Source organism: Tricharina praecox (assembly GCF_024521635.1).
Source record: "Tricharina praecox strain CBS 144465 chromosome Unknown BZA05scaffold_6, whole genome shotgun sequence".
NCBI classification, from domain to species: domain Eukaryota; kingdom Fungi; phylum Ascomycota; class Pezizomycetes; order Pezizales; family Pyronemataceae; genus Tricharina; species Tricharina praecox.
In genome coordinates, this window is record NW_026250408.1 from 1,364,118 (window position 1) to 1,380,146 (window position 16,029).

Below are 16,029 nucleotides of genomic sequence, written 5' to 3' on the forward strand. Positions count from 1 at the left end.
ACGAGTTCCTTATCGTCTGGTACCCATAGCCTTTCTTTCCTATACAGGCACCCCTCTTCCATCCTCAAAATCCTGGCCTTTCGGCCCATCCTGCCGGAGTCCCTACTCTCGGCGGCCAGTTCCCAGGCCTTTCGGCCCTCCGACTCAGTGTCCTTCTGAGCCGCGTCCTCGTTCGTGTCCTTGATGCTGCTCAGAGCCTCCTGATACCCAGCATCTTCCTTTCCTGCCTTCCTGACCCAACCCAGAAATTCTTCATTCCACTTTGGCACGGGGATTGATTGTAGCCGAGTTGACGAAACCAGGAACACGGTGCTTTCGCCTCCGGTGCTGATTGATGAAACTCTCGAATCGTCGCCTGCAAAGTGTGATTTATGCAGGATCGTCGTAATCGGCTGATCTTCACCCCCCCCTTTTTCAGGGCGGTACTCCGGGCGCCTGGATAATTCGTCAGGCTTGCCGTTCTGGCTGCCGGGCCGGTAGTAGATTTTGAAGTCGATGCCAGCGAGTTCTTGTGCCCATCTCGCCTGCCGTCGATTGAGTACTTTCGTGGTTGTGAAGTACTCAAGGTTCTGGTGGTCGCTGTACACCTGGATCTGGTGTTTTGCTCCCTCAAGGTATTGCCGCCAGCGTTTGAAAGAGTCTAGTATCGCGAGTAGTTCCTTATCGTGAATCTCAAAGTTGATTTCGGCTGGGGTAAACTTTCTTGAGTGGAACGCAACTGGGTGTAACTTCCCATCCTCTGTCTTTTGAGACAGGACCGCGCCCAACGCGAAGTCCGAAGCGTCGGATTCCACCACGACAGGTAATTCTGGGTTGAAGTGCCCGAGAATCGGTGCCGTGGTGAACCTAGACTTCAGCTCCTCGAAGGCGAGTTCCATCTCCGCTGTCCATCTCCAATCCTTCCCTTTTTCTTTTGTGCTCTCGGTCAAGGGTCTCGTGATCTTTGAGAAATCCTTGATGAAGCGCCTGTAAAAATTGGCGAACCCAACAAAGGCTTGTACTTTCTTGAGGGACCGCGGCGCCTCCCACGAGAGCACAGATTCCACCTTGTCTTTAGCCATCTCAATTCCATCTTGGGATATCACGTATCCTAGGAACTCGACTCTCCCTGTCCACCAGACACACTTCTCTGGTGAGAGTGCCCACTTATTTTCTTCCAACCTTTTTAGTACCTCGATGACTATCTTGTCATGCTCCTCGTGCGTCTTCGCATAGATGAGGAGGTCATCGATGTACGCGACCAGTCCCAGGTCCAACATATCCCGAAATATGTGGTTAATCATATCCTGAAACGTCGCTGGAGCGTTGGTCAGCCCAAACGGCATGACCAAAAACTCAAACAGTCCGTATCGACAGCGGAAAGCCGTCTTCCACTCGTCACCTTCCTTGATGCGGATAAGGTGATAGCCATTCTTCAGATCAATCTTGGTGAAGACTTTCGCACCCCTGACTCGGTCTTGCAACTCTGCCATGATCGGGAGTGGGTAGCGATTGGCTACGGTAATCTTGTTGATACCGCGATAGTCGACACACAATCGGAGACCCTTGCCGTGCGCCTTTGGTACAAATAATATCGGCGCCCCGGCTGGTGATTTGGATCTTCGAATCTTGCCTGTCTGGAGCATCTCCTTGAGCCACTCCCTGAGGGCCTCAAGTTCTTTCTCTGACAGCGCATAGATAGGACCCCATGGAGGAGTCTCTCCTTCCTTGAGGTCGATTGCGTGGCCGTAGGACTTGTGGTCGGGAAGCTTATCGGCTGCTTCCTTGCTCATGATGTTGGCATATCGTCTGAACTTCTCCGGAAGCAGATTTATGGGTGGATCTGATTCCGGGCCAGCTGAGACGTATCCGATAATGCGAGCCTCCGAATTGTGAACGACAGACGTGTCAAGTTCCATCGGAAAGCTGGTTGCTTGTTGCAAGGTGCATTGTTCCTTGCATCGGGTGCTGGTGAAGCGAATTTTCTGTGCTTCATTGTTCCACAACCCTGTCGGTTCATGCTTAGCCATCCACCAATACGGGAGGTAGGCATCGCAGTCGTCCAAGGGAGCCACTTCGAAGGTTTCGTTGGTGTAGTGCCTCCGGTGTTGAAGGAGCATCGGCATTGTATAATATTCCCCGGCTCCTTCCACTATGGTTCCGTGGAAGTCCTTGATTTCCACCGGCTTAGGTCGTTGAATGAGGGGCAACCCAAGTTCTCGTGCAAGGCTTCGTTTGATGATCGGAATGGCACATCCTGTGTCGAGGAGTACTCGGATCCGTCGTCGCTTGTGCTCAGACCAGAGGAGCATCATTTCTATGATAGGTCGTGGTCCGCTGACAGGTTTTGGGGGCTCACACCCTGAGGCGCTCGGCGCGGTTGGACTCGTAGAAATAGGTCGGTCCGTCCGTCTTCGCTTATCTCTGGATTCGCTGTCGATGTCCTGAGGCCGTGGTCTCTTCGTTCCGCAAACATATACACCTGGCCGTCCAGTCTGCGGAGTGCTGGGGCCGCTCAAAAATCCTCCGGCTCACTCTCATTCCCTTCCCAGAATGGAGGCGCCTCCGTCATTGCTTCATCCTCCACCACAACCGCCGCAGCCTTGTGTTGCTTGGACCTCGGTCGAGTGGGTTCGGCATCCTGGGTGTCCCGCTTTCTCTTTGTCACGGATGACACCTTTGGACTTTCGGGGAGTTCGGTACCCGCGACTGTTTTGCTGGCGTAGCATTGGAAGGTTCGGTGGCCGTCTCGTCCGCAACGCCAACAGTCGCACTTGGATGCTTTGTGGGCATCGATCTCCTTCTGGGGAACCCCTACCAGAGCCTCCTTTGCTCCTGCGTAGATGTCCCCTTCCCTTGTCCTTCCCTTCCGGACTCCTGTTGCTTCCTTGGCCTTTCGGCCCTCCGGCGACTCCCCGCTTTCCTTGCGGCCCCCGGGGTCTCTGCCCTTTCCTTGGCCCTGCCGGCCGTTGCCAGGTCCCTTCCAGTCGCCGGAACCCTGGCTACCCGATCCCCCTTTCCTCATTGCCCTTGCCTTTTTCAGCGCGTCCCGTCGTTCCACATGGTTACCAGCCCTGAGCACCGTTTCCAGGAAGTCTTCATCGTCTTCGTAGGGTTCGGTGTGCTGGTTGAAGCACATGTCGACGATGTCGGTGGTCATGGCCTGGTTGACTATGTCTCGTAGCGGTTCGCTGGTGGCGCGAGCGATCATGTAGAGCGATCGGAAGGACGTCATGTAAGCCTGGATATCTCCTTTGTATTCGAGGGCCCACATCCTTCTTAATGCATTCGCTCCTTCCTGCGTGTCGCGGTACGCCTCCTTGAGTGCCTCTTGGTACGCCTGCCAGGTATCTTCCAAGTGTAGCTGTCTCAGGCTTTTTCGACGGGCCTGATGCCATTCTGCCGCTGTCCCTTCCAGTCGGGATCCCACCCACGCTATCTTCTGCTGCTCGTTTGTCTCTGGGTGGAACTCAAGATATTCTTCAACTGAGTCCCACCATGGACGGAAGGCTGTTCTTTGCTTGCCATCGAACGGCTTGGGCTCTTTCATTTTAAGCTTGATGGCCCTCGGGTTCGATGCGGAGACGGCAGCAGCGATGATCCGAGCGAAGCGACTCTCTTCGTCTTCGTCGTCTTCTCTTGGTAGCGGAACGTGTCGGTGACGGGGCGGCGAACGACGCGGCAAGGGGATGGAATCGTCATCATCCGATGGTTCCTCATCCGAGGGATCACCTCCAAGGTTAGTCACCGGACGTCTTGGGGGTGGAGGAGGAGGGGACATTCCTGCACCTGCCGGAGTTTCCCTTGTTGCTGACCTTTCTGCCCGCGATCCTCCTCTTGGGGTAGTGTTTACCCACTCTGGGGCCTTTTCCTTCGCCTTCCCTGTCCTTACCTCTACAGCCTTCAATTTTTTCTCTGCTCGAGCGATTTTTTCCTTGATTCGCTGTTGCTCCTTGTAGAGGTATTCTGCCTTCTCTTCCTGTTTCCCTGCCCAAATTTCCACGTTGCGGTTGTACACCGCTTGCTCCCTGCGTTGTTCGACTTGCGCCGTTTCGAGGAACACGATGGCGTCTTGTAGCCGAGCGTTTGCGACGCTTTGCAACTCGCGGTTGTCTTCGTCTTTCTGGTTACGTTCTCGAATGACTGCCCATACGTCGCTGCTCAGGGCGTGCGTCGCGTTCGCTACCGTTGACAGCTCGGTTCGAAGCCATTCTGTATTCATTTCGGCATTGTGAGCGTAGAGGTTGTACACATACTTGACCCCATCGCAGAGTTGTTCGTAGTTCCTTCTGATTTCCTGCATTCGGGAGTCCTCTTCGTTGAACTTCTGATCGCATGCTTGGTAAAGCTGGCGCAGGTCTCTTTGTGCCGTTTGGTATTGGTGGTTCATCAGCCTGAGCCAGGCTGCCGGGTTTCGTACTTCGACGGTTTCGGATGCTTGCGGGATGCTAACGAGCGCATTGCTCAGGGTCTGAGGAAGTTCGAGGCGGAGCATGTCGAGGTTTGAGGAGGACATATCGATAGAAATCGGTGACTGTAACCTTAAGATTATAGTGTGAGACTGGGACGGGTTTGTGTCGTCGGAGTCTATGGTAATATCGAGGATAGAATAAAAGTCAGGGATTTCGATAATTCACAACGGAATAATCTTAAGGGTGTGTGTTCGATGGTTTGTTCGGTGCGATGATTGTAGTTTGTTCGGTTGCCCGCTCGGTTCGACTTATAGTCGTCCCGATCCTCAGCACGTGATTCCTCTAGAGTGCGGCCTAACGTAGCTCCGTTGCTTCCTTTGCATCGGAGTTCCGCGGCCTAGCCTTGAGTCGTCGTCAGCTCTCGTCGGATAGTCTTCTCGACTAGGCAGGTGGTAAACACCACGCGCCCAAGATAGATCGGAGTTTCCGAGCAATTATCTCCCTCATGCGCCGGCAGAGTTCTTCGCTCGAAGTTGTCTGCCCCCATCGGTCGATGTTCGATTCTCTCGTCATAACAGTTTTTTCCTGGATCGGAGTTCCTACTGCGGGGCCCTATGATCGGAGATCTCAAAGTCCTCTGGACTGTTATCCCGATCTCCCGCATCTCCGATCACTGTCTAGACTCTGGAATCCGTTTGCTCCCTCCTTCCTATCTTGTCCTTGATCGCTTCTAACTATCCTTTCGGCTCGCAACTCTATTCTAATCACCCGAACTATCTAATCACATCTCTTGCGACCGTCGTGACCTCCGATACCTATCGGGGTGTCACAGTAGGAGACTTGGTAATGCTCAATGGGCGGAACATTCAAACCCGCCGACCCTCGCGGAAGTTGGACCACAAGAACCATGGTCCCTTCCAAATCGAGAAGATCGTATCGCCGCTCGCTGTCAAGCTCACTCTGCCAAGGAATTGGAAGATTCATAATGTCTTTCACGTCTCGCTCGTTGAACCGTTCCGAGCCGGCACCCGAGCACCACCGGATCCCTCTCAAATCTTACGAGAGGCCGATGATGTGGAAGGCAACGAAGAATACGACGTCGATGAGGTTATGGGCAGCTCCAAGAAATGTCGACGATTGCTCTACCTTGTGAAATGGCTCAACTACCCCGAACGACGGGACTGGACGAACGAGCCATTCGACAACTTCTCAGTAGGCGGTCGGGAAAAGCTACGCGAGTTTCATCGCAAAAATCCCGGTGCGCCGAGGGACTACCGGCTCACAGATGAGTAAGAGTTTTTTCCCATGTGGTTTTTCTCGAACTCGGGCAGGTAGTAGGATGAAGGGGTTGGAGGACTTCATCCACAGTTATCAAGTTAGGATAAAGGCGAGGACTTGGGTGCTTCGGGCCGAAGCCTCGTGGGAGGGGAGATGGTGTGACACCCCGATAGGTATCGGAGGTCACGACGGTCGCAAGAGATGTGATTAGATAGTTCGGGTGATTAGAATAGAGTTGCGAGCCGAAAGGATAGTTAGAAGCGATCAAGGACAAGATAGGAAGGAGGGAGCAAACGGATTCCAGAGTCTAGACAGTGATCGGAGATGCGGGAGATCGGGATAACAGTCCAGAGGACTTTGAGATCTCCGATCATAGGGCCCCGCAGTAGGAACTCCGATCCAGGGAAAAACTGTTATGACGAGAGAATCGAACATCGACCGATGGGGGCAGACAACTTCGAGCGAAGAACTCTGCCGGCGCATGAGGGAGATAATTGCTCGGAAACTCCGATCTATCTTGGGCGCGTGGTGTTTACCACCTGCCTAGTCGAGACGACTATCCGAAGAGAGCTGACGACGACTCAAGGCTAGGCCGCGGAACTCCGATGCAAAGGAAGCAACGGAGCTACGTTAGGCCGCACTCTAGAGGAATCACGTGCTGAGGATCGGGACGACTATAAGTCGAACCGAGCGGGCAACCGAACAAACTACAATGATCGCACCGAACAAACCATCGAACAAACACCCTTAAGATTATTCCGTTGTGAATCATCGAAATCCCTGACTTTTATTCTATCCTCGATTTTACTATAGACTCCGACGACACAAACCCGTCCCAGTCTCACAGAACCCCACTGACAATACCCCTCAAGAATATTCCGCTGTGAATTATGGAAATACCTGGGTTTTATTCTGTACTCGATTTCTACGAAGACTCTGACGTCCCGAAACCTTTTCAGTCTCACATAAGCGGAGGTGAAGTAGTCGCAGTGCTGCTTCACTTTGCAGTGCCTTTACTGGTGTTGTCCTGAATCTTCCTGGGATTTTCATAAGTGCTAAGTTCAAGATGGTTTCGAGTTTGTTGGTGAATCCTTTCTGGTGGTTCCACCTGATTTCCAATCCAAAATTGCTCACAGCTATGACACAGGCGTTGTAGAGTTATGAGACTGCTCTGGGGGTGAGGCCTCTTTTGCAGTTGGCAAGCCGTTGGATGGCTCGCATTGCTCACATAACTCTGGCCGCCTTGAGTTTGACGTGGTGGTGGTGGAAGGTGAGTTTTCTGTCCAACCAGATACCTACCATCTGACGGTGTCTTTGCTCACATCCGTCCTGCCAGGGGAGACGACGGTTTCATTGGGGAGAGTGACTTGCTCATCGTCAGTGATGATGTTGGTTCTCGCGGTGTGGCAGTGCATCAACTCTGTCTTGGAAAATTTGTGGTGAATAGGTAGTATCAGGTGAAATGGTAACACATCTGCAGAAAGGATATCCCCAGTACAGATGCCCCATGAATACTGTGGCACTGTACTTTTTTTTTTCTTCATTTAAAATTTACTGAGCCCAAAAGACTCTAGGCCATGCAACGCAGGACCTACCCGCCCACTGTCAGGATGGTGCCGCTTCCGCCTTGCACAATGCAAGGGTCCCCGCATCACGATGTCCGATCGACGATTGCGTCTGCAGAATACGTCAGCCCTGCTAAAGTAATCCTCTCCTGCTGCTTTCCCCACCTCACTTTGCTTCGTGCAGACCCCGCAAATGCGATTCCCGACTGGGGCCCTGTCAGCTATGTGCAGCCTGCAGGATGGAGAACATATATATTGGCTGTAATCTGTGGTTCATCCGCTTTCGTCCGTGTTCGCCAATACCTGTCCACTCGCCTCGCGGTCCGTACCGATAATCCTCTCCTCTGTTCAAACCGAATCTGAAAACTGCTAGGAAACATGTCGGACGTGAACTACTCGATCCCCGCAGAGGCAGCGAAGCTACTCCACGACGGTATCATCGGCAACCCGCTCCACAGCGATGCGCCCGCGGAGCTTGCCAACGCAGCACAAAGTATCTCGTTCGAAGGTACGGCCTTGCCGTCGATCCCAATCAACTGGCGCTTTGCCGAGAGCATATCAGCTATCAAGGGATTCCAGGGTGCGATGTTAAACGTGCTTCTCAAACGGAAGCACGGATTGGAAGAGTACCCGCGGATCACGATCAACACGTAATCCTCTCCCACCAGTGTCTGCTGCTTTGCATGTGAGATACCGTCGTTCGCCGCTAACAGGGACGTCGAAGCGACCATGCACAACTCTTCATCATGTCCATAGCTCTCACGCAAATCCTGGACCCGTCTGTCAGCGCGCCCGTAGACCGCAATAAAATCGGTTCCTCCGGCGCCGAACGCTACTTCCCGAACAGAGATATCCACAATTCCCTCCACGACTGGCACCGCCGCGCGGCAACCAACATCTACCGCACGCGCGATAACCGGTTCTACCACATACACGGCAGCATGAACCCAGAGCCGACGCAGGGCGCGCTTGGAATCTCCGCATGCGTGGACCCAGAGCCTGCCTCGCCGGCCGATGCCGTGAAGCCCTACGCTGTGAAGGTCGCGGAGTTGGCGGCGGCGGAGATCGACGAGCTCATGAACGGGAAAAACCGCCAGGCGGGCACGATCTGCTACAGTGCTGAGGAATACTTGGCTTCCGAGCACGGAAGGGCGAATGCCCACGTTGGATTGTACGAGCTTCATCATCATGCCAATCCCGAGCAACCGCCCGCATGGTGGCCGGCTCCGGCAGGCGCGGACCCGAAGAGACCCCTGTTCGGGCTCAAGGTGGTGGAGCTTGCGCGCGTGATTGCCGCGCCGTCTGTGACGAGGGAGCTGGCGGAGCTGGGTGCCAGCGTCATGAGGATCACTGCGCCGCACATCACCGACATGAGTGCGCTGTTCCCCGATCTGAACTGGGGGAAGTGGGAGGCCGAATTGGATCTACGGGAGGAAGCGGACAAGGAAAAGCTGCGAGCACTGATCATGGATGCCGACGTCGTGCTGGACGGGTATCGGCCAGGGGTCATGCAGAAGTGGGGCTTTGGCAAAGACGACATCCTAAATATGAGGGAGAACTCGGAGAAGGGCATCATATATGCCCGTGAGAATTGCTATGGATGGCAGGGGCCTTGGGCTGGACGCTCGGGGTGGCAGCAGATCAGCGATGCAGTACGGTATGCCCCGCTGTCACGCCGACCCATGCTGATCCGAGTTTCAACCAGTGCTGTGGTGTTTCCCTAGGTTTCGGAAGAGCCATGGGCAACGACGAGCCAGTCACGCCCGTATTCCCGAACTCGGATTACTGCACCGGAGCCTCCGGCGCCACAGGCGTGCTTCAAGCACTGATCGAGCGCGGCTCAAAGGGCGGTTCATATGTAGTCGACGTAAGCCCGCGCATCCGAACCGTGAAACCACACGAACGAGCCACCTGCTAACCAAGCACCTGCTCTGCTTAGATCGCGCTCAACTACTATTCCCAATGGCTGATTAACAGTTGCGGCGAGTATCCCACGGACGTGTTCCAGGACGTCTGGGACCGCAATGGCCACGTCGTCTTCCGCCACGACCAGAATATGCTCCAGTCCCTGCCGGTGTACATCGGCATGATCCTGAAGAGCCCTCTCATGACGCCCGGCTTCTTCGAGGAGCGCGAGAGCAAGGCGATAGGCGTGAAGCTGAGAACGCCGAAGCCCGTGCTGTGCTTTCCCAGTGGCGAGGTCGAACTGCGCTTCAACGTCGGCACCCGCGGGAATGGCGTGGATAGGCCGGTTTGGCCGGAGAATCTGTTGACCGAGGTCGTTGCGTGAATGCTTTTGTTTTTGCAGTGGGTTGTATCATTGCGTCAATCGAGAAAGAGGGATCTTCCTGTAGGTCTTGAGTTGAATTCGTGAATCTTGGAACATAGCTCACCCACTGCTGCGTGAGCCGGCAACACCAAACTGTTCCAGGAGGTAAAGCCAATATAGTCGTAAAAGGCCCCACCGTCGGCACCTGACATCCACGGTTAAGAGTTGTAGACTCATCCATCCCGGAAACGACCGGCGTAACCGCCACGTCCACGTCTCCAAATGAACCCCGACTCGTTGACAACAGGCCGGTAACCGCCAATCCCCCAAATCTAACCACGGAAACTGCAGACTAAAACCTATAGAACAAAAGCATCCATTCAGGGTCGGATACCTGTGCCATGACCATGGTGTTATCCTGTTTTTTGGTTTCTATCAATCATCTTTGCATTCGGCCTGATTAAATCTATTCAGAATGACAGCTGATGGTCCGAATGATAGCTTATGTGTGAGAAACTAGGCCGTCAATGGGGAAGTTGGGAGGCAGATTGGTGGAGTCGCGTTTTTTTTTTCTGCTGGAGATGGTATAGAAGAGGCCACAGACATGCACGTATTACGGAGATATTGTTGTCGGCAGAAATAATAGGTCACGCAGGGTACAATGATAGTCTACATTGGGCATACATGAGTGGAGTCGTATCTGTTCTATCTAATCATTTCGGACGCTCTATCTTCGTGTCTAATCTACTGGTTCGCAGCTCGAATCTTCATCTCCTTCTGCATCTTGTGGAAGATGCTCTCCAGCCCGTCCTCGTTGAAGGTGATTCCCAGGCTCACCCACGTCTCCCTCGCGTTCTCCTCCGCAAACGGAAACATCTTCGCCTCGTACGCTTTCACCGCCTCCGCCAGTCCCTGCTCCCCGTGCTCCACAATCGCCGCCCCGAGCGTCATCGCATCCCACATGGCGACGTTGACACCGACGCCTGCAAACGGCGTCATGAGGTGCGCGGCGTCGCCCATCAACGTGACGCCCTCCTTCCCCTCCCAGCGGATGCCAACGGGGAGCATGAACAGCTTGCGGGAGATGACCTTATCGTCCGCCAGCCGCACCAGATCCTTCAGCTTATCATCCCACTCCTCCAAGAACTGCTCCAGCACCGCGGCCTTCGCCTCGGCCGCGTTATTGAAGTCGACGCCGCAGGTCTCCTCCCACTCCTCGGGCGTCAAGCCATACACGTACACGCGCACATTCCCGTCGCCGTTGCGCTGCACGAATAACCCTGCGGCGTTGTGCACCGAGAAGTAGCTCCCCATGCCCACCAGTTTCGAGAGCTCCGGCTGCCGCTCGTCCACGGCGGTAATACACAGCTCCACGCCGCTGACGCCCGAGTAGTGCGGCCGCGCATCCATCAGGACCCGGCGCACCTTCGACCATGCGCCGTCCGCGCCCACCACGAGCTCAAAAGTCTCGCTCTTGGGGGCGCCGTCCGCATCGGCATACTCCACAGCCCATCCCTTCCCGCCAGGTGCGGGGACGACATCGGTGACCTTTGCGCCCCAGTGAACGGCCTGCTCGGGCAGCGCCTGCAGCAGGATCTTTCTTAACTGGACACGATCGACCTCTGGCTCGTTTCTTGTGCCATCGCCGGGGAGGTCGATAACGAGGCGGCCCTTATTGTCGCCGAGACGGAACGCCTCGCCGGAGGAGCGCATGACCTTCTCGAACTGGGGGTAGATCCCGGCGGCGTGCAACGCCGCCTGCCCCGTGTGTGCGTGCAGGTCTAAAGTGCCGCCTTGCTGCCGCGCCGACTCGGACGCGTCGAGCTCGAACACCACGCTGCGGATGTTGTGGAGGTGCAGGATCCGCGCCAGCGTGAGCCCGCTAGGGCCGCCGCCGATGATGGCGATACAGGGAGAGGTGGTGCTGGTGCTGGGGGACATGGTGGATGATGATATCTGATGATCTGATTGTGTGGGCAGTGGGATTTGGGGGCGGAGACTGACGGGTTATATAGGTAACGGGAGGTGTTAAGGCCGCCCAACAGCAGCCGGGCGAATTGTACGCCGATGCAGCCTGCCGGGCGTTCCGGTGACTCTTTGAATCAATGCCGTAATATATTGGTGGTGGTGATGGTGGTAAAGTCCGCAAGGCGTGAGGCATTACCCCGTTATCCAGATCCTGGCATGTCCGAGCCCGCACTGCTGGCGCATGAGCCATCGTGCGTCATCCATACAGCAGATCTCGGGGCGCGGTCCGCAATCGGACGAGTAGGCTTCAGTGGCTGAATTCGGGTATAATAGCGAACAGCTAATGGTGACGACACGGCAGCATCCCGGCTCGGAGCGGTGGTGCTCCGTCAATCCGGCAGATGTTCGGACTTGAAAATCGGTGGACGACGGCGGAGCTCCGTGAACTCGGCAGAGGTCCGGACTTTAGGATCGGTAGCACCCTAGAGTAGATCCCGGGGTAGGATCCCGAATCGGAAGATCAGGCTCGAGTGGCTGGATTCGGATATAAAGCTACGGCATTGGTGACGGCGAGGCAGCATCCCGGCTCGGGGCGCTGGAGCTCCGTTGATCGTGCCCCGGTAAAGCTTCGGACTTTAAGATTAGTGGAAGATGGTGCAGCTCCGTCAACATGGCAGAGGTTCGGACTTCAGGATTAGTATAAGATGGCGGCAGAGGTTCGGACTTTAATCTTAGTGGAGGACGGTAGAGCTCCGTCAACCCGGCATAGCTTCGGACTTTAGGATCGGTAGGTGGAAGACTGTGCAGCTTGTTGTATCATAAAAAAAGGCGCAACGTATGATCTGCATGTGTGGGATGAGGATGAACGGACCACTGTGACTCCATGAGGAACCCTGGATAGTAATTTGGAATCGATTAACTACGGAGCTCATTGACATCTACATATCTCCGCGTCGGCAGCCGTCACTCGTCACTCCTCGCACACGTGACGCGTCTTTCCCACCGTGGCTACGGCTTAACATTCATCCTCCCTCGGCTTCCGTCCATACGCAACATCGCTGCAAAAGGGTTAGTCCACGCGTCGGCAAGAGAGGACTGGATTGGGGGGATGGGGGAGGGGTTTACTTCATGAAGTAGAGATGGTAGTTCCGGTTGGACATGGCTTCGACAGCATCCTTACAGATCTTCTCGGCCTCGTCGTGGCCCATCCCAAGGATCCGCGTGAACGATTGGTAGCCGTACGCGTTGAAGGCGGTTTCTCCGTTCACCATGGTCATCACTCCGATTTGCCTACGTCACCACGGTCGGCCGGTTAGTATCGAGTCCGGGAGAGGGACTTCGTTTCGTCGACTCACTTCATGCGCTACGTCCCGTCAGTAAATATGTCATCTCTAGCCCCCTCCCTCTTGCGATGCACTTACTTTGTTCTTTGGCCACGCGCCGATCGGCTGCTTGGTCTGGATGACGTTGATATCGACGAAGCCAGCGTCTTCGAGGTTCTTTCTCAGCGACGCGGTGGTCACACCGGGACGTCCGATCTTCGCCAGCGCTTTGGCGAGCAGGTCGAAGAAGACTTTCATCGGGTTGTCGTCCGCCATCGTTCCGTCGTCGCAGAACGTGGCCATCTCGAACTCGAGGAGCTCGACGAAGCCGCCTGGTTTGCAGCAGCTAACAGAATATGAGGATTAGTCGAAGGAGGATGAAATCGAGAGGGGAGGGAGCTCACATGTAGGCTTGCGAGAGCAGCTTGGGCCAGTCACCGATGCTGTGCGAGACAGTGCGGGCGTGGATAAAGTCAAAGTAGTCCTTCACGAATCAGTTCATCGCACGTCGTGAATACAAAATATAGAGCATACAGGCTTGAACGTCCATTCTCGCTCGGCATCGTCGACCTCGAATTTGCAGTTAGGCGGAACCCACTTCGGCTGAATAGGACTATTTACGAGTGCTATTCCGTGAGTGATCCGGCAGCCGGGCCAACTTTCAAGGCGGGGGGTGGCATGACGTACGTGAGATCGATTCCGATGACCTGCGCCATGGGGTACTTATCGGCCATATCAATGGCCCAGATTCCGGTGCCAGTACCGACATCGAGGATGTTGTGGGGCTCGGCCAGTGGCGATTGGTGCAGTTCCGAGCGGAGCTGGAGCATGATCTCGTGGTACATGTCGAGGCTGCGCGGATATTGTCAGATGCGCGGGCCCTCCTCGCGCGTACGGTAGCGCGACATGCGCTCGCTGGGGAAACGACATACCGGTCCTGTTCGATCTAGATGAAGACGAATCCGCGTGAGCCACATTCCGGACAGCCAGCGATCGGGAGGAGCAGGATATCATACCTCGTCCGTCGGCAGCAGGTTCTTCTCGGGTCCGAAGTACGCATGGTAGCGACGGCCATCGGCTCCAAAGATGTATTCGTTTATGCTGCTCGTGAGACTCGCAGTGCTCGAATTGAAACTATTCTCGCGGATGAACGGCATCAGTACACGACTACTGGTTGACGCTGTCGTCGCCGCCGAAAAAGCAACGAACAGCGACAACACACAGGTAAGTAGGAACACACCTAGTTTCGTAATCATAATCGCTCTACGAGATCGGGATGTTAGCAGGAGTGCCGTGGCAGGAACGAAGCATAGCGACACACCGTATCCGAGTCGACCTCGATCTGGGACGACGAAGACGACATGACGATGATGATGTATGAAGTTTCGGGGAAACTGAGCTAGGCGGGTATATGTACCGGCAAGTGGGGGAACGAGTATAGGGAGCATCTAGCTGGGGCGTCGTCCATCATATAGATAAAGGAGGCAGCACACCACGGGGTTCCGAGGCCATAATCCACCAACCAGGTCGGCGAACTACTTTAGCGAAACTACACACGAAGTCTCAACAGGAGAAGCGGGGTGTCGGGAGAGACACGTGTAGATGGGTGGTGCTAAGTAAAACTTGGTAACGGGGGGGAACTAACGAATGTAGGGTCCAGGATAAGAAGTGAGAACTTGTTTAGTGCCATCAGTCGAGGAACTTGGCGCTGGCTGTGGATTTCTGCTCGGCTCCCAGGCGATGTTCTCGTACACAAATATTTAGGTGTGCATATGCAGTGAAGACTACACCTAGCAGTAGATGGAAGGAAGCGACGTTGCGAAGCGATGGCCTCCTTCCGGGCGGGACGGGTGCGCCAAGTACCGCAGACGTGGGGTCCGAAAAGCTGGTTACCCCGCATATCCAGCCCATCCAGTACTGTATCGACATCCTTCTCGTTACGGCGCACCCGCACGCGATAGTTACCGTACCGCGGTTACCGTACCGCAGTTTCGGTACTCATATAGCGATCCAGGCCGGAGCCTTATACCTGCCTGGTCGATAGCCGAAGTCCGAGTCCCGACGCCCCTTCCGGCATCCGCAACTTAATCTCAACTTCATCCCAACTACCTACTCTACATGTAGCATCCCACCGTTGAAAACAATCTACCTGTTCCGGCCGTTCAGTTCTCTGCGAAAGTGCGAAAGCCGTTCTTGTGACACTGCCCCACTGTCCACAGTCTTGGGCACTCTGGGCGCTACTCTACTCTGGCAAGGTGGGTGACAGGGAGCAGAGTAAGCAATCCGGATTCCGGACCCAGCGATTGTGCACATGTACTCTACCTACTCTACCTCGCTACGGTCCACACGCTGGGATCATGTTATCCACCCATATATCCGTCATGCGGTTCCGCGCCGGACTGGGCCGGACTCCACCCCCGTCGCCCACCGGCGGGTGCCCTACTGTCTCACAGCTCGATGATTATGTACGATGAGCTGACTGGCTGGATGCGCAGGCGAGAAGTTCCGCAGCTTCAACGCTGGAAAGCTCTCGCAGGACTGGTCCCAGAAAGCCAGAATGTTTGCGACTTTTCCACTTCTGCTCGATTGCGGCATTGTTGTATATTGTGGGACTTGGGTCGGGCCCAGGCCCGCTTTGATCGGCCAAACGTTGAGATGTTGCTACTTTTTATGTTCGTCTGGTCGGTTGGTCAACATACACAACCGTCGCAGGCCTTACCTTCCTTCCCCCCTCTCATCATTGTTCATCCTCATCTCGTCAATAAACTTGCGAGATACTTGAGGTTCATCACCTGAAGAACACAGGTAACTCTTTTCTTTCAGTGTCGTTTCTCTTTCTAATCAAACACAATCAGTCGTATATCTTCTTATCAAAGTTGCCTGAGGGTCACCTGGTCGCCAGTGCTTCAATATCTATGGAGCTTACATCACATAACATATCCCTGAAACATGCGTCTTTTCTCGCCCATTATGTGGACGGACGTGAGGTTTGGCCAAGGCACTGACGTCAAATACTCTACACCACTACACAGCCACTTGATTCTTTCCCTTCCATGCACACCACCACTCGAGTAGTACGAGTTCATCTCGCAGCCCGATCGTGTGTGGATTTCTCTTCTCTTCGTGGAGGGTGTGTATGTACTCTACTCTACCGTTACACGGTTGCCTACGAGCCAAACGTTCCAGACTTGCACCCACCTACATAGCCGTTAACTTATGAAAAAGAAAACATACGG

At 54.8% G+C, this 16,029-nt stretch overlaps 3 protein-coding genes across 3 annotated transcripts; 1 reads left to right on the plus strand and 2 right to left on the minus strand.

Moving 5' to 3' along the window:
- Window positions 1-7,612: 7,612 nt before the first annotated feature.
- BZA05DRAFT_333934 (CoA-transferase family III domain-containing protein) lies at window positions 7,613-9,524 on the plus strand (the record flags this gene model as incomplete). The annotated part of the gene is made up of 4 exons (XM_051480708.1): window positions 7,613-7,884; window positions 7,959-8,886; window positions 8,940-9,101; window positions 9,174-9,524. The coding sequence occupies 4 exons, from the start codon at window positions 7,613-7,615 to the stop codon at window positions 9,522-9,524; spliced, it is 1,713 nt and encodes a 570-aa protein (XP_051341787.1).
- Window positions 9,525-10,141: 617 nt separating this feature from the next.
- Window positions 10,142-11,510, minus strand: BZA05DRAFT_370450 (monooxygenase). Its single transcript, XM_051481651.1, has one exon. It carries the CDS (start codon window positions 11,442-11,444, stop codon window positions 10,248-10,250), a length of 1,197 nt encoding a protein of 398 aa, XP_051341788.1. The 5' UTR covers window positions 11,445-11,510; the 3' UTR covers window positions 10,142-10,247.
- Window positions 11,511-12,362: 852 nt separating this feature from the next.
- On the minus strand, window positions 12,363-14,595 carry BZA05DRAFT_391707 (S-adenosyl-L-methionine-dependent methyltransferase). Its single transcript, XM_051483007.1, has 12 exons — window positions 14,439-14,595; window positions 14,115-14,342; window positions 14,034-14,056; window positions 13,810-13,927; window positions 13,726-13,739; window positions 13,481-13,645; window positions 13,328-13,406; window positions 13,198-13,277; window positions 12,893-13,139; window positions 12,827-12,834; window positions 12,597-12,761; window positions 12,363-12,529 (listed from the first exon to the last, which is right to left on the minus strand). Exons 2-12 carry the CDS (start codon window positions 14,154-14,156, stop codon window positions 12,487-12,489), a joined length of 984 nt encoding a protein of 327 aa, XP_051341789.1. The 5' UTR covers window positions 14,157-14,342; window positions 14,439-14,595; the 3' UTR covers window positions 12,363-12,486.
- Between the last annotated feature and the right edge of the window lie 1,434 nt (window positions 14,596-16,029).